This window comes from Heptranchias perlo, chromosome 29, assembly GCF_035084215.1.
Source record: "Heptranchias perlo isolate sHepPer1 chromosome 29, sHepPer1.hap1, whole genome shotgun sequence".
NCBI lineage: Eukaryota > Metazoa > Chordata > Chondrichthyes > Hexanchiformes > Hexanchidae > Heptranchias > Heptranchias perlo.
Window position 1 is genome coordinate 15,317,382 of NC_090353.1, and position 19,334 is coordinate 15,336,715.

Below are 19,334 nucleotides of genomic sequence, written 5' to 3' on the forward strand. Positions count from 1 at the left end.
TGGTTGATGTAAAAGTTTGGTGAGCCAAATTTAGGTGTCATTAACTCCTAGGCATAAACTGGGTGGTAAACTGGAACCAAGCCATGGATGAACACTGTTAGGAGCCTATTTTACCAAAAGAAAAGCTCCATCTTAATAGTGATTACACTGAGGCTGTACCAACTGATTTATTTTTATAACATTTGAGAACATTGAATAACCATAACATGAGGCATCAACTGGTTAAATGTCCAGTTCACATTAACAGTATCTCTAACATTGTAAACAGGGCCACAACCAAAGCCAGTATCACACTCAAGGGACACTCAGGAATGATGCAGCACACTGCTCCGTGTAGTGATGGGTATGGGGACCACACCTATGATTTCCCCAATACAGCGAGCTGCTGATTTAAGTCATGCTGCTGTAGGCATTTGCCAAATGGAGGGCAGGTCCTTCCATAGAAGGAAGAGTAAAAATACAAACCCAATAGTTTATTTTAATAGGGCCCTTTCACCCTATATGGAAGCTGGGATAACCCTGCCTCCTAAAAGCCCCTTGCTGCCTTTGCCTCAGGAAGGGACACATTGAATCCTAGGTTGGTCAAAATCCCACAGCCGGTCTGGTCTTGAGTAGAGGCCCATGGAGCAGCAAATCTTGGGGAACACAGGTGAAGGGGAGGTGGCAGGAAATTACTGTACTCTGAGTATTAGTGGCTTGAGAGACTTCCCCGTGTCCCAATCCAACCCACTTAAAATTTTAACCAATCTGTATCTTTACTGCCCTGTTGTTATGTTAGACTAGAATACAGTTCAGTTTGTGACCTGCTATTACAACAATGTCACCACACCTTGTGGAACAGGATGTTAATGACCAGGTTCAATGCATGAGGTACTAGACCATGGCGAATCAGACCCAATGAGCACAGTACTAGATCACAGTTAATTAGACTTAACAAGCACAGAACTAGACCACAACCAATCAGACCCAACACGTGCATTACTAGACCACAGCTAACCAGATCCAACGTGTGCAGTTCTAGACCATGTCTGACCATCTAGTTGGACAAAACCGTTCATTTTCAGTCAAAATATAAAATTGATTGATATGAATTTAGTTGCCACAGCTGAATCCATGTAATTAAGAGATTTTGCACAAGGTTCGAATCCAGTAGGATAGTTATCTGAAGACCACAAGGTGGATTTGGATGAAGATGGCCCATCAGCCCATTTGACCTCATCCTTCCAGAATATTAATTCTACCATCTCCCATTTACACCATCCAGCTGCTTCTTAAATGAGTCCCAGTATCCTGCCTCAAGCACCCTCCCTGGTAACCTAGAAAATCAATATAATGCAGTGGTATTTATAATGTGGCCCAAAGGCCATTTGCAGCCTGTGGCACTGGGCAGACCCATTGCTCCAGCTATCTGCCTTCGGGGCTCTGTTCAAAGACTGGGAATTATTATCAGAGCTGGGATTCATTTTTTTATTCATTCATGGGATGTGGGCGTCGCTGACAAGGCCAGCATTTATTGCCCATCCCTAATTGCCCTTGAGAAGGTGGTGGTGAGCTGCCTTCTTGAACCGCTGCAGTCCATGTGGTGAAGGTTCCCTACCTAATAGCCCACGGTGCTATTAGGTAGGAAGTTCCAGGATTTTGACCCAGCGACGATGAAGGAACGGCGATATATTTCCAAGTTGGGATGGTGTGTGACTTGGAGGGGAACGTGCAGGTGGTGTTCCCATGTACTGCTGCCCTTGTCCTTCCAGGTGGAAGAGGACGCTGGTTTGGGAGGTGCTGTCGAAGAAGCCTTGGCGAGTTGCTGCAGTGCATCCTGTAGATGGTACACGTTGCAGCCACTGCGCGCCGGTGGTGAAGAGAGTGAATGTTTAGGGTGGTGGATGGGGTGCCAATCAAGCGGGCTGCTTTGTCCTGGATGGTGTCGAGCTTCTTGAGTGTTGTTGGAGCTGCACTCATCCATTGCGATCCCCTCCTCCCGTTTTCCAATGACAGAAAGCGAACAGGATGTTATTAGGAGGTGGAGATATCCTAGAATCCATAATGCAGGTTCAAAGGCCCTATTAGGATTGTGGGACCCAGTGAGTTAATGGAACTATTAATTTTCTTGGTTTTCTCTTCTTCCCAAGATCAGAACCCCAACATTTGGGGGAAACCTATGTCCCATTGTTCCCTGGTATAGAGTTCCTAAAAACAGCTGTGACAGATGCTGAAAAACACTGACATGACAGAATTTGGCTGTAAAATCTTCAATAAGAAGGGGTTTCACAAGAGTTCTCCACTAAAAATTCTGAAATAGACAATAGGCAAAAGATCATCACGGTGTCACCTTTAAGATTACAATGTGGGACAAATACTTCCAGCAAGTTTTACAATTTCTGCAGCTGTTAATTAAACACTGGGCTGTTCACACTGAGTTGAGGGAGAAAGCACTTTAGGCGAGAGCTTGGATTTAACTCCACAATTCTGAAAAATTGGTGACAATAAAAGACTAAATCAAAAAAATGTTTTAAAACTGTACACATAAATACATCCAAAGTGTTAACTGTGATCGATTACAACTAGAATCATTAAACAAACGAAAAATAGCTGCAGTAACTGATCCATCAATGGAGCATTTTTCAACTTATTTGACATCTGATTGTCAGCTAGGTGTATGTCTACCCTGATCGATCAGCTCCTCACTGTCTGCTTCCACAGCGGGTTAATCTCCAGTCAGTCCTGTCTTCCACTCATTAGCTGATCCAGTGAAACAGTATTTCTGTGGTTTTGCTTCAAATTCTCCCCCCTTCCTCTCCTCAAAGTGCTGACTCTCGCTGCGGTACAGGTTCCACAGGCAGTGGCCGCCCTTCAGCACCTTGCCCATTCATATGTGAGCCTAGAGAGTGAGTAGTGGCAGGCTACTTGATCATAGGAAGCATCACAGTTGAGCTCGACCATTTCCTCTCCTAACATCCCGCACACTTTCCGGCAGGGGTTACTGGACTGTGATCAGGAGCTATTCCCCCCCCCCAGCAGCACAGAGGCAAGTTGTAGTGCCCCTGTACTGCCACCCTGGCTGAGATCAGCTAACTCAGCACAGACCAGAGATTGAATCTGAGACCTTCCTGATCACACCAGAGGTGCACTAACCCAGCCACCAGGGGGAGCATTTTATTTTCATTGTAATTTAAGTACTTTGTCCCTCGCAGAATCCTAAAACTATTGGGATCGCTGTACTACTAGAGAATGCACTAGTCGTGACTCCCCACAGTCTAATTCATTTTTTATATTTAGTGCTAATCAGGATGATGCTGGCGACTGCAACAATGTTTTACCTTTGCACCAATGTCAGCCTCAAATGATTATGGGTCGGATGCCATAAACGCTCCTACTCTGCCTCAACTCCAACCCCTAATGCACCAATGTGACCTTTCCACACATCCTTGTGGTCTCTGAATCGGCCATTGCTGCTAAAGGTGGAGAAACCTTTTGTGGAGCCTTTTAATAAAGGGAAAGTGGGTTAAAAACATCTGGAGCTTACTTCACCTAGAGGTCTTATAGCCTTCAGTCAGTGTTGGATTTTTATCCAGTGACTCCTGTCGTAAAGCAGGAGCATGAGTGTCGGGCGAGGAGAGGTTCGAGCCTGGCTGTGATACCGCCACAGTGGAATATCCTACTGAGATTTGATGCCTGAGCTAACGTGTGAAGAGGTTGGTGCCTATGGAACCCATAGCACAGTAAAAGTCTGTGTCTTCAGGAGATACGGGGGGAGGGGAGGTCTGGAGTACTAAATGATTCACCCACATCTATGCAAAGGGTACTCTTTTGGCAATAGAATTATGGACATACCCCAAACATTTTTCATAAGCCCCATGTCATGTTAAAATGGCCTGATTAATGGCAGCTGAGTTCAGATGTACTCGGGGCCCAGAGTCTGTTGCCTGAATCCTGGAGTCAGTGGCAGAGAGTGAAAGTCAGGTTTTTATAGCCATCAACCCCAGTCACATCTTTCAAAAGAACTTTCTTGTCACGAACTTCATCCAGTTTTCTCTGAATTCCAGCCAATGATGTGAAGCTTCTTAATTTCCTAAAACCGAAAGATAATTAGATCACTCTTTGGTCAAAACCCTTCTTAATGTTTCAATAATCCTTATTGAATTCCTTCGTTTAAGCTTGAACTTCAATATTTCATGTCAGAATTGTCAACCTCCGTGATGCCCTGGTAGCAAACTCACTGCTACACAGACAAAGAAGGTCCCAATAAAGGGACCAAAATTTAACAGTTTCCTATTTCCCCACTGCCCTCACTTTTTTTTGCTGTCCCCCAAGTTGGTGAGGGGAATAATCAGCCAAGGTTCCCGCTCATTATTACTGTGCAGCGACCTCTGCTGGGAAGTGCATGGGTTTGGATGTTGAGTCCAGGCAGGATTGGGTCAGCTGCAATGCCCCCACGGGGGAATATCCTGGTGACACTTACCGTCTAGGCTCACACATAAAGAATGGTCACATCAGCGAGGCACCAGAGGTCAGAGAGACCTGTACCCCAGTGAGAAACAATAAGATCACTGTCTTTTTATACACGCATCTGTGCCTGTTCCTTCTGCCATGCAGCACTGGGTTGTGGGGCTTTGTTTTAAATTGTTCTCTCTAACTTACACTGCTCAGAATTTAAAACTTTATTTCTAATCTGGAAGAACTTTTTCTTTAAAAGATAATGCATCTCGATGTTTTTGAAAAATAATTTAAATGTGTGGACTTGAATTTTATATTTTACAATTGTGCTGATCTGATTACATAGAATTTACAGCATAGAAACAGGCCATTCGGCCCAACTGGTCTATGCTCCACATGAACCTCTTCCCACTCTACTACTTCTATTCCTTTCTCCCTCATGTATTTTCTAGCTTCCCCTTAAATGCATCTATGCTGATTAGGTAAGGAAAGTCTGATTCTCTTTTTTATGGAATGTATTTCTGAAGTAATTCAGATCAGAGGGATGCACAAAGGAGCAGAGCTGTGGTTTAGGGTATAGGGTTACAGTTCAGAGTTTCCACCCAATCTCAGAAACAGGTTACAAGAGGCATCAAGTAATGGGAACAGCTGTCTGGTTCCTTGCTGAGAAAATCATCGGGGACTGTCCCTAGGCCTTGCTCAGTTGCCAGCAGGACACCAAGAAGTATCGAGAGAGATGCTGCAGCAGGACAACCATCTGGGTGGAGGGACGTAAAGAGAAGAAAACACAAAGGTGTAGAACAGCATCCAATTCCAACAACCTGGGAGCACTGGAATTCAAAACATTTGCAAATAGACACTGATGAGAGTGATTAGGTGCCCATGCTGGTCTCACTGAGTACTGCAGGATTACACCTCCTCACAGAGCCATCAGAATCCTTTAATAATGCCAAGAATTCAGATCGACTTGAAATATTTAAGAATTAAAGTGACTAATGCAAGAATGTTAGATTGAAAACAAGATTTTGAAAATATTAAATCTGCATCAATTCTCAAACTCTTAAAATCTAGGCTTAAAGTGGCAAACTTGCTTAATAATTTATAAAACACTTAGCTTAGAAAACATCTGAAGGCACTTTAAAAAGAGAGAGAAAAATGAATGAAATAGATAAAGAAATGGGTGCCAAGCCATGGTGGGAGAATTAGGAGAGGTGACCGAAAGTTTGGTCAAACAAGTGGGCTTTGAGAAGGTTATTAAAAGTTCAGATGAGAAGTAGTGCGATGGAGGGATTTAGAGGGAAAGCAGGGCCGAGACTTCTTAAGGATCTGCCACAGTGGTGGGTGAAGGGGAGGGATATACACACAAGGCCAGAGTCAGGACTGAAGAGTACAAGGAGATATAAGGATGGAGGAGATATCAGAGATAAGATGCAGCAAGGCTATGGAGGGATTTGAGGATGAGGACAAGGATTTTAAATTCAATGTGGTGATAGGGAGCCAATGTAAATCAGAGAGGACAAGGGTGAGGGGCAAGTAGTTCTTGTTGCAGGACAGAATACGTGCAGCCGAATGTTGGACATGTCGGAGATTTTGGAGGTGGGAGGCCAGCAAGGAGAGCATTGGAGAAATTGAATCTAGAGGTGAGGCAAGTGTGGAAAAGGGTGTAAGCAGCAGCGAGTCAGAGGTAGGATCCTTGCAACAAGCACGCAGAGGGAACTCTGCTGGATTTAAGCAAGCTCTCACAGATGAAAGGATAGCAGCTGCCAGCTTAAAGGTGAAACTTTAATTGGGGGGTTCAGAGAACAAGGGAATGTGATATAAAGAATGAAGAGTTATATACTTTTTCAATGTTACATTTTCAGATATAACACGACTTATTTGCACCCTAACTCTCAGTTTCACTATCCTTTCAATGAATCCCTGAGAACCCACTCTGAGCACTACAAGGTACAGACCTTTACTCCTCCTCTTCAGCTGCAGCTCCAGATCTGAGTTAAAGAGAAGAAAAATCTCATTAATTCCTGCACAGCCAAGCTACAAAAATGCCATCTCAAATCTAATGCTATTTTTCTCCTTCAGATACTGACTGGCCTGCTGGGCACTTTAAATTTTAGCTTCGCTCCACACTTCCTCCCTTCAAATTAATCTTCATTTGGTTTACAGTTTCTTCTCACAGATTGTGAGAAAAAACAATAAACTTGTACTTTTAAAATGATTAACTCACCTGTTTTTCTCCGTCACGTTCTGATCATCCTCTGTCCTGGAAAGAACGCACACAAAAGAATTTCATTAATAAACAAACATGCTGTTTTAGTGTACAGGACAGTCAGCCGCTGAATCTATTACACCAGCGACTTCTACTCATTCTTCCGCAATGTTCTACCCTAGAAAATAGTCATCAAAATTCTTCCCTTCCACTGCATCTCAGGGGATAGAGAGGTGAAATTCAATAAAGTCACGTGTTCCCTCCACCCCCACCCCCCTGCTTACTACCCAGCAACTCCTGTTGGTGTGGCCTCTGGGTGAGGGACAGGATCAGGCTTGGCTGTGTCCACGCACTGGTACTTTCCCTCTACATTTGAATAGCCTGCTGACACTCACTGTCTAGGCTCATCACAATGTGGCCACTTATGTGAGGTATTGGAAGAGTGTGAGGGCCCATGGAATCTGTCCCCCAGCTCAAATCAGGACAGGAGGGAAGAAAATTGGAGGAGAATTATATTAAGACAAATGGACCTTATAGAAGTTGATTTTTCCAGCCCCGCACCTGCCAACAAATCCACGAAAATGGGGCCTAAAAACTCGGTACCAACTGGACAATCTTATATATGGGAACAGAACAGAAAAGCAGTGAACGAGTTCAAGAGACAATTATCTGTGCTCCTGGCGAGTGGATTTATTGAGAGATATAGCAAAAAGGAAGGTAGGTAGATGGGGTTCAGATTAGTTGAGAAGGGACAAACTTGTTGGGCCTTACCTTATTATCCTGCTTCCAAAAATTCTTATGTAGTAACAGAAAACACATCATCAGATGAAAGTAAAATAAACATACCAGCCTTTAATGAAAAACAATTAAAAAATTAATTCTTCTCAACTCAAAGTGAGGCAATGAAAGGGGCAGTTCTGAGTATTTACCTGGGCCTCCTTGCTTTGATTCTTTCTTCCTCAAATCTGAAAGATAGATTGGGATTTAACCAGTACCTTAATCATGTCTCTGAAACTTCCCAAATCACTTCACACACAACAATCCACTTTCAAGTACAGTCACTTGTTATGTGGGTAAATTCAGCAGTCATTTTGTTTACAAAAGCATCAATGAAATGAATGACCAATTAATCTACTTTTGTGGTGTTGAGGGGGGACACCAGGCAAACACTCTATTGTATTCATTCTTGGGATGTAGGTGTTGCTGGCAAGGCCAGCATTTATTGTCCATCCCTAGTTGCACTGAGGAGGTGGTGATACAACTGAGTGGCTTGCTGTGGGACTGGAGTCATGTATCAGCCAGACCAGGTAAGGACAGTAGGTTTCTTTCCCTAAAGGGCATTAGTGAACCAATTGGGTTCATAGTCACTTTTACTGATACGAGCTTTATATTTCCAAACTGAATTCAAATTCTCAAACTGCCCTGGTGAGATCTGAACTCATGATGTCTGGGTTATTAGTCTAGCCTCTGGATTACTCATCCAGTAACATAACCACTACACTTCCTTACCACATGTCAAATCATGCCATGCCAAACCAGTGGAATCAGGCAGTTCAACACCTCTGAAAGATGGCACCTCCAACAATGCAGTACTCCCTCTATACAGCACTGAAGTGTCAGCCTAGATTATGTTCAAATCCTGGAATGGGGCTTTATTGCACAACCTTCTGACTCAGAGCTGAGAATACTACCAACAGAGCCAAAGTGGCAGCTATAAGGGAGATAGCATTGGAAGAAAATAAAACTATATTGAATAACAATGTTAATTTAATCATTTTTAATCTCCCTTCAATCTTCTTTCCCCCCTCTCCTGAAGGCAGTGACCTTTGTTGGGACACAGTTCCACAGGCTCTGGGCAGCCTTCTGTACCTTTTCCAAGAGGCTATTCCCCATAAGCGAGCCTAGACAGTGAGTATCGGCAGGGTATTCAATCCTGTCCTTGCCCAATGTCCGCACACTGGCACTTTCCAGCAGGGATCATTAGATGCTTCAGGTATGAGCACAGAAAGTGATATTCAATCAAAGGGGCATTACAGCTGAGCCAGATTCTATCTTCACCCAATATACACATAATGCAGGAGTCACGGGACAGAAATTCGGAGTGGGAACCGTGGCTGATTTCCCATCTCCCTAACCCAGGCACTGAAGCCAAGTGGAGCATCTTTACTGCTCCTCCAGCTGATAACACCTAATTCAACACAGGCTCGGGATTGAACCTGGGACCTTCTGGTCTCTATAGCTCTATAACACTGGGCAGTGTATTGAAAACTGAGTCACTGGTAGGAGCCTTTAGGAGATTTTTAAACCAAGATATAAAAAGCCTTTAAAGTCCTTTCCACTGAGAACGTAGCCATGTGCCACAGGGGCCGGTCTCGGTCAGTGTCGATACGTACTGTGAAACGCACTCGGGGATCTGCACCTGCTCCATGGGAATGACCTGTCCCAGTTCTGAGAGACTGTGAGCGTACTGAATCTTACTAATGAACTTAAAACTGAAAAAAAAACACAGGACAGAATCACGTCAATTGGAGAAAAATCCACACAGAAAATTCAAGAGATAGTCAATGTATTTCAGCAACAAAACTAGACAATCTTTATTTTACAATATCTAGTGCCTCAAGCCCTCAGATGACATCCTGATGTCTCATTGAAAGCGTTGATAATCCAGGTGACTATAATCCTTGGAACACTGACACATCCTGCACCCTAGTGTTGTTTCTTCCTTGTTTCTTCAATAGGGGCATTTTCTGGGTAAGTTTTCTTCCTTTTTTCCTTTGTCTGTCTGGCTTGTCATCTCGGCAGCTGAAGCAGCACCAACACAGCCGCTGTGAATGCCCCTGTGACCCAACAAGTTTAAAACCCCTCCCCAGGCCTGACTTTTTTTCCCTCCCCACCACCCCCGCCACTCAGGCCTGACTCTTCCTGATGACCTCCCCCACCCTGCCAGGCCTGACTCTCCCTCCCCTCCCCCAGTAGAAGATGCTGAGGCCTTGGCGCCAGGCTTTACCTCTGCTCAACGGGCCTCAGCTCACTAACTAGGCTGAAATAGGACTTGAACCTGTGTCTATCCCCTCTATGACATTGAATGTTAGTGCACTAACCCTCAGCGTAATCACTACTGCCCACCTGTGCATCGTTTTCATTTCCCATCCTCTTTATCCCTGCTTAGTCAGAAAACTGAATTACTGTAAGCTAGCGAAGAACTTAAGAGCAGAATTGTGCGGAGGGCTAATGTCTGCTCTTTCCAGCAGAAGTCAGTGAACAGCAGTGAGGAGCAGGAACCTGAATCATTTTCCCCCTCCTTATCCCAAGGCACTGGGGGTAATTGTAGCCCCCCTACCGCCACCCGGGCTGAGGTCAGCCAACTCAACGCAGGGCAAGGAGCAGATCTGTTCTCTATGGCTTAGTAGCTTACTATGCTGTCCGGTTACCGACAGAGCCAATGTGTACGTGTGGGGATTTTACAGTAAGCTTAATATAAATACAGTCAAATAGGCACAAGTGATAGAATATGTCTTAGTTAGAGCTAGTTACCTAATGAACGGCCTGGAGATTGCCAGCACGGTCCTAATAAACCAGGACGGGTGAACAATTATTAACGATTTCAGGTTCTTCCTCAGCCTGTAGATGGGAAACAGCAAATCTGTCATCAGTGGTTGAATCTCACAAAAGACCCCAAAAGTAAGTAGAGATGAGGGAGGCCAGTTGGCCCGTCTAGCTTGTTCTTCCTGAGAAACCTATGTTCCCACATCACAGCGTACAACTGCCTCTTAAATTATCCATGGTTTCTGTAGGCAAACACAGTAGTTAATTTGCACACAGCCAGGTCCCACACACAGTACTGAGATGAACTGTCAGTTCATCTGTTTTATTGTGATGTTGGTTGAAGGATGAATGTTTCCCAGGAGATAGAGAGAATTAGAATGCTCATCTTCAAATTGTATCAAGATCTTTTGTGTCCATCTGAACAGATAGATAGGGCCTTGGTTTAATGTTTCACTTGAAAGACAGTACCTCTAACAATGCAACACTCCCTCAGCACTGCACTGCACAGCACAGTCAACCTAGATGATTTAATCCTGGAGGATGCAAGAACCCACAACCTTCTGGCCCAGGAAGCTACCAGCTGAGCTGAACTGATAATTTTGCTGGAGAGCAACAGAAGGAGAGGAAGCAGCATTGAATCCCAGCTCAATCCATGGGTCATGAATGGAGGCCCAAAGGTAGATGGAGTAGCAAGTCTGCTGAGGACCACAGGTGAAGAGGAGGGTGGACTGGAAATGGTCCCAGGCTATGTTATAAATACCACTGACTTGAATGAACGTGTAATAGATCCACAGAGAGCTCTAGTTTTTGTGAATCCGACTGTATGTGTTCAATAAATAACTCAGCCTGGAAAAAAACCCTACACCAACACACACTGAACACTCTACACAACTTGTGTACAATTCCTTACATCTCTGGGTCTGCAGTAAGTGTGGGGCAGAGGTAGCTTAATAAAGGCCTGTTAGGAACCAACAAGGGAAGGGTTGTGGTCTTCTCACTTTCGGTCTGAATTGGACCAGTTCCATCCGTGAATGGACTGCTCCGCACTGTGTGAAAATACCTTCTACTCATGCTGGCATATTATACCTGGCATGGAAAACAATTGCAAGATAAGAATCAAGACAAAGTTGAAAGTTATAAAGCAGATTTAGAGGGCATAAGAAATATCAAGGAGAAGAAAGGCCCATTAAAGCTCATCTCACTCTAATACCCTAACTCTCACCACCCCAGAATCCAACTCTGTTTTGAATATCCCTGTCTCTATTCCCTGGCCTGCCAGATTATTACAGACATTTATTGTTCTTTGTGTGAAGAGGTGCCTTCAAATTTACACATCTTTGGTCCCACTCTTTTATTTTAATACAGTGAATCTTCTTATACTGATCGCTGTTAGTAGTGCACTATCATAATGCACTTTCCAAACCAAACCTGACTGATACATGTAATCATTCATAGTGAACGATGCAGTTCATTTATAATGATTAATTGGTGCAATTAATTTATAGTGATCGGTGCAGTTCATTTATAGTGATATCCTACACTCAGCACATTGGGAACAGTTTGAACAGCACATGTGAAAGTAGAGGCTGCGCAGCTATTTAAAGTGGGTTTAGCAATACCACTTTCTGACATACTGATCAGTCAGTTATAGTGATTATTTGGGCTACCTGCTGAATCAGTCACGATAACAAGATTCCACTGGCCATTTCATTTTTTAAACTCCTCAACAATTATTTATCTTCTCTCCAGACCTTGGAGATTGAGATTTATTAAAACCTTTCCTCATATGTCATATAAATCCTTCTTGTTGCTCCTCTCTGCATCCTCTTCAGTGCTTGCACGTTCCTTTTGTAATGTGGTGACCAGAACTGCACACAGCACTCCGAGTGTGGTCTGAACAGTGCACTGACAAGTCTCGGCACTACTGCAAGAGCCTGGTACCCCACTGTTCGGGCTATGTACCCCAGCATTTTATTAGAAAAGGTTTGGTACTGACAATGGGGAAAACACACATGGCTAAATTTAAACACACAGCTACATTTAAATACAGCAGATAAATTTAAATATACATAGTTAAATTCAAACGCAGCTAAATTTAAACACAAGTGTAATTTAAAGAACATTATCAAAAGAGACTAAATTGGAAAATTCCCAAAGAGCAAGGCCCTGATTTGTGGTTTGGACTTGCAAAATTCAATCCCTGTAAACAAAAATCCCTGCATTTCATGTAATAAAAGTAAATATTCAGTCACTGTAGAACGTTGGCCCTGCAAAACACAATTGAAGATTACAGGGGAGTGGGCAAGAGAATTGAAGTAGTAAGTGAGAGAAAAGGAACAACTGGAGATGGGGGGCGGGGGGAGGAGAGACAGTCCACAACCTGACAGAATCCTCCAAAGCACTTGTGCGAGCCTGGTTTGATACAGGGCTTAAACAGATGGAGAAGAGAACAGTAATACACTGAAGGACCTTAACTCCCTTGCTGTATATCAAACTGCCACATTGGTCTGCTCTCTGCACTTACCTCCTGTCTATCATCTGGTAACACTTCTTCAGCCAGCCCAAGCCTGGCATCCTCCTGCGAGGCGTGGCCCCATTAAGGTACACAATCATGTAGTCTTCAGCAACCAGTAGCTCCAAGATGCTGATCACATAACTAAGAGACAGAAAAAGGAACAGCAGCATTCGACCAGGTCACAGTGACATGGACAGAATCAGAGTATTTAACTTTGTTCTAAATTTTCTCTGGCTGGGGTGTGGTTCTGCGGGTGTTGTCAGCCCTCTGTCTCACACACACACACTCAGGAGCAGGCTTATTTCCCCAACTCTTTTTTTGAATTTTTGCACTCAAAGTGAATGATATTAGTGCTGGGAACAGAACTCTTCAGGATCCAGTGTCAACATCAAGATGCAGAATAAAGCTTTCTTTACCCTGGCCCAACAACGTGCCTCAGGCCCAATCATCAGCCATCCTGTGACCTCTCTGATTGCCAATTAGTGCTAAATTAGGGACAGTTTTGTATTGCAGGCCCATGTCCAGCAGGAACTGTATTGACAGACCCAAACTCACACAGGACCCTCACAGAAGAGGAGATTTTAACCAATTACCTGGTCTGGATTTTAACCTAAGTTCCTTGGATGAAAGGGCAATGTCCCACCCCCTGCATTACCTAGTTCCCCTCCCCTCTCAAATGCAGAACGCTGACCCACATTTTTCCACCCCTACTGCTGCACCCCTCACAGTACATTTTAGTTACTGTAAGAAATGTTCATCACAAAAGATTAGAAACCATGAACAAATTACTGGAACCCCAAGGAGTTATTATTGGTAATTAATGGTAAATGTTCACCCTACGTGATATAGTTGCAGCAGTGAGTCATCCATTTTCAGCGAGCTTAAACAGTAGGAACCTCTTCTGATGGTTCAATGAGAATAACTTAGCCAGACAACTGTTCAGTTGCCTCTGCTGCTTTCTGCCATTCCTCTTGACCAGCAAGCCAAACCTCCCACCAGGCTTCCTCTCTGGACACACGTCTTTCTCCAGTTTCTCTCTCATCTCCTCTCATGCCCTGTCCAAGCTTATCTCATCCACGAGACCCACCTCCTGCTCCCTTGACTCCATTCCCACTAAACTGCTGACCACCCAACTTTCCTTCCTAGCCCCCATGCTAGCTGATATTGTACATGTTTTCTCATTTCAGGTACTGTCCACATCCCTTTCAAAACCACCATTATCACACCACTCCTCAAAAAAAAACCACCCTTGAACCCTCTGTTCTTGCAATTTACTGCCCCATCTCCAACCTCCCTTTCCTTGGACGTGATGGCACCTCCTAATTTCCCTGTTTGAATTTCTTCAATCAGATTTCTGCCCATGCCACAACACCGAGATAGCCCTAATCAGAGTCAGAAATTACATCCTCTGTGACTGTCTTCATGGTGTATGATCTGTCCTTGTGCTCCTTGACCTTTCTGCAACCTTTGAAACAGTCGACCATACCATCCTCCTCCTCCAACGCCTCTCCTCTGTTCTCTGGCTCAGTGAGACTGCCCTTGCTTGATTCCACTCTTACCTATCCAATCGTAGGCAGACCACCTCCAGCAATGGATTTTCTTCTCACCCACGCACCGTTACCTCTGGAGTCCCCCAAGGATCAATCCTTTGCCCCTTCGCTTCCTCATCTATGTGCTGCCCCTCGGCAATGTCATCCACAGACATGGGGTCAGCTTCCACATGTATGTTGTCAACACCAAGCTCTACCTCTCCACCACCTCTCTCGACACCTCCACTGCCTCTGTGTTGTCAAGCTTACTTGTCCAACATCTAGTCTTGGATAAGCCACAATTTCCTCTAGACTGAAGTCATCATCTTCAAACCCTGCTACGAGCTCCATACCCTTGCCACCAATTCCATCTTTCTCCCCAGCCAACCACAGGCTGAACCACAGTTTGCAACCCGCCATCCTAGTCAACCACAAGCAGAGTTTCTCATCCCATATCCTCGCCATCACAATCAATGCTGCAGGAGTTCCTCAGGGCAGTGTCCTAGGCCCAACCATCTTCAGCTGTTTCATCAATGACCTTCCCTCCATCATAAGGTCAGAAATGGGGATGTTCGCTGATGATTGCACAGTGTTCAGTTCCATTCACAACCCCTCAAATAATGAAGCAGTCCGAGCCCGCATGCAGCAAGACCTGGACAACATCCAGGCTTGGGCTCATAAGTGGCAAGTAACATTCGCGCCAGATAAGTGCCAGGCAATGACCATCTCCAACAAGAGAGAGTCCAACCACCTCCCCTTGACATTCAACCATCGCCGAATCCCCCACCATCAACATCCTGGGGGTCACCATTGACCAGAAACTTAACTGGACCAGCCATATTAATACTGTGGCTACAAGAACAAGTCAGAGGCTGGGTATTCTCTGGTGAGTGACTCACCTCCTGACTCCCCAAAGCCTTTCCACCGTCTACAAGGCACAAGTCAGGAGTGTGATGGAATACTCTCCACTTGCCTGGATGAGTTCAGCTCCAACAACACTCAAGAAGCTCGACACCATCCAGGACAAAGCAGCCCGCTTGACTGGAACCCCATCCACCGCCCTAAACATTCACTCCCTTCACCACCGGCGCACAGTGGCTGCAGTGTGTACCATCCACAGGATGCACTGCAGTAACTCGCCAAGGCTTCTTCGACAGCACCTCCCAAACCCGCGACCTCTACCACCTAGAAGGACAAGAGCAGCAGGTACCTGGGAACAACACCACCTGCACGTTCCCCTCCAAGTCACACACCATCCCGACTCGGAAATATATCGCCGTTCTTTCATCGTCGCTGGGTCAAAATCCTGGAACTCCCTTCCTAACAGCACTGTGGGAGAACCTTCACCACACGGACTGCAGCGGTTCAAGAAGGCAGCTCACCACCACCTTCTGAAGGGCAATTAGGGATGGGCAATAAATGCCAGCCTCGCCAGCGACGCCCACATCCCATGAACGAATAATAAAAAAAAAGAACATTTACGTCCACTCCTGCCTCAACCCACATGTTGCCAAAACCCTCATCTGTGTCTTTGTCACCTCCAGACTTGACTATTCCATTGCTCATCTGGCCGGCCTCCCATCAATAACCATTTGCATTTATATAGCGCCTTTAACGTAGATATTAATTCAGGTGACCAAAAGCTTGGTCAAAGAGGTAGGTTTTAAGGAGCGTCTTAAAGGATGAGAGTGAGGTAGGGAGGTGGAGAGGTTTAGGAAGGGAATGCCAGAGCTTAGAGCCTAGGCAGCTGAAGGCACGGCCGTCAATGGTGGAGTAATTAAAATCGGGGATGCACAAGAGGCCAGAATTGGGGAGTGTAGAAGTCTCAGATGGTAGTAGGGCTAGAGGAGGTCACAGAGAAGGGGACGGCGTGGCCATGGAGGGATTTGAAAACAAGAATGAGAATTTTAAAATTGAGGCATTGCCGGTCTGGGAGCCAATATAGGTCAGCGAGCACAGGGGTGATGGGTGAACGGGACTTGGCGCAAGTTAGAATACTGGCAGCAGAGTTTTGGATGAGCTCAAGTTTACGGAGGGTGGAAGATGGGAGACCGGCCAGGGCAGCATTAGAATAGTCAAGTCTGGAGATAACAAAAGCATAGATGAGGGGTTCAGCGGCAGGGGCGGAGACGGACGATGTTAGGAGGTGAAAGTAGGCGGTCTTGGTGATGGAGCAGATATATTGTCGGAAGTTCATCTCCGGTCAAATAGGATGCCATGGTTGCGAACGGTCTGGTTCAGCCCCAGACAGTGGCCAGGGAGAGGGATGGAATCGGTGGTTAGGTAATGGAGTTAGTGGCAGGAACCAAAGACAATGGCTTCGGTCTTCCCACTATTTCGTTGGAGGAAATTTCTGCTCATCCAGTACTGGATGTCGGACAAGCAGTGTGACAAATCAGAGACAGTGGAGGGCTCGACAGAGAGAGGTGGTGATGAGGTAGAGCTGGGTGTCATCAACCTGATGTCGTGTTTTCAAATGATGTCGCGGAGGTGCAACATGTAGATGAGAAATAGGAGATTCTCTAATTTAAAATTCTCACATATGAGGAGAGGTTGAGTAGATTGGGACTCTACTCATTGGAGTTCAGAAGAATGAGAGGCGATCTTATTGAAACATATAAGATTGTGAAGGGGCTTGATCGGGTGGATGCAGTAAGGATGTTCCCAAAGATGGGTGAAACTAGAACTAGGGGGCATAATCTTAGAATAAGGGGCTGCTCTTTCAAAACTGAGATGAGGAGAAACTTCTTCACTCAGAGGGTGGATAAAGGGGAACCAGTGGACATAGTGTATTTAGACTTCCAGAAGGCATTCGACAAGGTGCCACATAAAAGATTATTACTTAAGATAAAAAATCACGGGATTGGGGGTAATATTCTGGCATGGGTGGAGGATTGGTTATCGAACAGGAAGCAGAGAGTTGGGATAAATGGTTCATTTTCGGACTGGCAACCAGTAACCAGTGGTGTTCCACAGGGGTCGGTGCTGGGTCCCCAACTCTTTACAATCTATATTAACGATTTGGAGGAGGGGACCGAGTGCAACATATCAAAATTTGCAGATGATACAAAGATGGGAGGGAAAGTAGAGAGTGAGGAGGACATAAAAAACCTGCAAGGGGATATAGACAGGCTGGGTGAGTGGGCGGAGATTTGGCAGATGCAATATAATATTGGAAAATGTGAGGTTATGCACTTTGGCAGGAAAAATCAGAGAGCAAGTTATTTTCTTAATGGCGAGAGACTGGAAAGTACTGCAGTACAAAGGGATCTGGGGGTCCTAGTGCAAGAAAATCAAAAAGTTGGTATGCAGGTGCAGCAGGTGATCAAGAAAGCCAACGGAATGTTGGCTTTTATTGCTAGGGGGATAGAATATAAAAACAGGGAGGTATTGCTGCAGTTATATAAGGTATTGGTGAGACCGCACCTGGAATACTGCATACAGTTTTGGTCTCCATACTTAAGAAAAGACATACTTGCTCTCGAGGCAGTACAAAGAAGGTTCACTCGGTTAATCCCGGGGATGAGGGGGCGGACATATGAGGAAAGGTTGAGTAGATTGGGACTCTACTCATTGGAGTTCAGAAGAATGAGAGGCGATCTTATTGAAACATATAAGATTGTGAAGGGGCTTGATCGGGTGGATGCAGTAAGGATGTTCCCAAAGATGGGTGAAACTAGAACTAGGGGGCATAATCTTAGAATAAGGGGCTGCTCTTTCAAAACTGAGATGAGGAGAAACTTCTTCACTCAGAGGGTGGTAGGTCTGTGAATTTGCTGCCCCAGGAAGCTGTGGAAGCTACATCATTAGATAAATTTAAAACAGAAATAGACAGTTTTCTAGAAGTAAAGGGAGTTAGGGGTTATGGGGAGCGGGCAGGAAATTGGACATGAAGCTGAGTTCGGATCGGTCAATGCCCTGTGGGTGGCGCAGAGGGCCCAGGGGCTGTGTGGCCGGGTCCTGCTCTTACTTCTTGTGTTCTTTAGATTTGTGGTTGGGATCAGATCAGCCATAATCTTATTGAATGGCGGAGCAGGCTCGAGGGGCCGATTGGCCTACTCCTGCTCCAATTTCTTATGTTCTTATATTTAAATCCCTCCATGGCCTCACCCCTCCCTATCTATGGAATCTTCTCCAGCCCTACAACCCTCCCTGAACTTTCCAGTCCTCTCACTCTGGCCTCGTGCATCCTCCTCCAATCGTCCCAACACGGGTGGCTGTGTCTTCAGCCATTTAGGCCCCACACTCTGGAATTCTCTTCTTAAACCTCTCTGCTTCTCCAACTTCCTCTCCTTTAAGACCCTCCTTAAAATCCGTCTCTTTGACCAAATTTTTGATCACTCCTCCTAATATCTCCATATTTGACGGTGTCCATTTTATGATTATGGCTCTGTGAAGTGCTTTGGGAGAATTTGTTCTACATTAAAGGCGCTATTTAAATGCACGTTGGTGTTGAGGGCCCAAGGTTGATCCCTGGTCTGTGCTGAACCAGCAGATCTCAGCCAGGGCAGCAGTAAAGACGCTACAATCTCCCTGTGATAGGGAGGTGGGAAAAAAATCAGCTCGGGTTTCTGCTCCTGATTACTATCCAGTGACCCCTGCTGGAATGTCCATGTGTAGATGTAAGGTGGAGTCAAGGTATTTGATCTGACACCCACTGTCTAGGCAAAACTCAACATTGTCTGGACAGGAGAAAAGAAAGCTAAATTTCTACTCCTTGTATGGAACCAGGTTGCTGAATAATTCCATAAAAGCGATACACAAGGAAAATGAAACACAAGGAAAAACTTGTCGTCTTATGTCATCCTTCCCTTGCCTTTGGCCCCCACTCTCTGTCTCAACCTCTCTTGTCTCTTGCTATTGTCAGTGCTCATTTGAGCTTTCCTCTCTTGTTCCTTCTGAACTCCAAATACTCCGTCCTATTCACGCTTCTCCCTGAATCGTTACTGTCTCCTACTCTATATTATTCTTTTCCGGGGCCTCAAGGCTATGGAATTCTTTACCTCCCTTACTGTAAACTTCACTCTACAATCTACAAGTGTTTGAAACCCAAGCTTGGTGTCACCTTGTTTATTTCATCTTCTCTCCTTGGTGTTGTCCTGCA

The 19,334-nt window shown here is 45.1% G+C and overlaps 1 protein-coding gene across 3 annotated transcripts in view; it reads right to left on the reverse strand.

The window, feature by feature from the left end:
• Positions 1–154: 154 nt before the first annotated feature.
• The window catches only part of LOC137299413 (caytaxin-like), a 34,278-nt gene continuing 15,098 nt past the window's right edge, over positions 155–19,334 (reverse strand). For 2 of the 3 annotated variants that reach the window (XM_067968133.1, XM_067968135.1), the window contains 8 exons: positions 12,711–12,842; positions 10,175–10,261; positions 9,034–9,132; positions 7,570–7,605; positions 7,412–7,435; positions 6,659–6,694; positions 6,390–6,422; positions 155–4,069 (listed from right to left, as the gene is read on the reverse strand). In XM_067968133.1, the coding sequence (XP_067824234.1) occupies positions 6,392–6,422; positions 6,659–6,694; positions 7,412–7,435; positions 7,570–7,605; positions 9,034–9,132; positions 10,175–10,261; positions 12,711–12,842 (445 nt within the window). In that variant the 3' untranslated portion in view covers positions 155–4,069; positions 6,390–6,391. The remainder of the gene's footprint in view (positions 4,070–6,389; positions 6,423–6,658; positions 6,695–7,411; positions 7,436–7,569; positions 7,606–9,033; positions 9,133–10,174; positions 10,262–12,710; positions 12,843–19,334) is intronic. The other variant, XM_067968134.1, reaches the window with a different exon arrangement.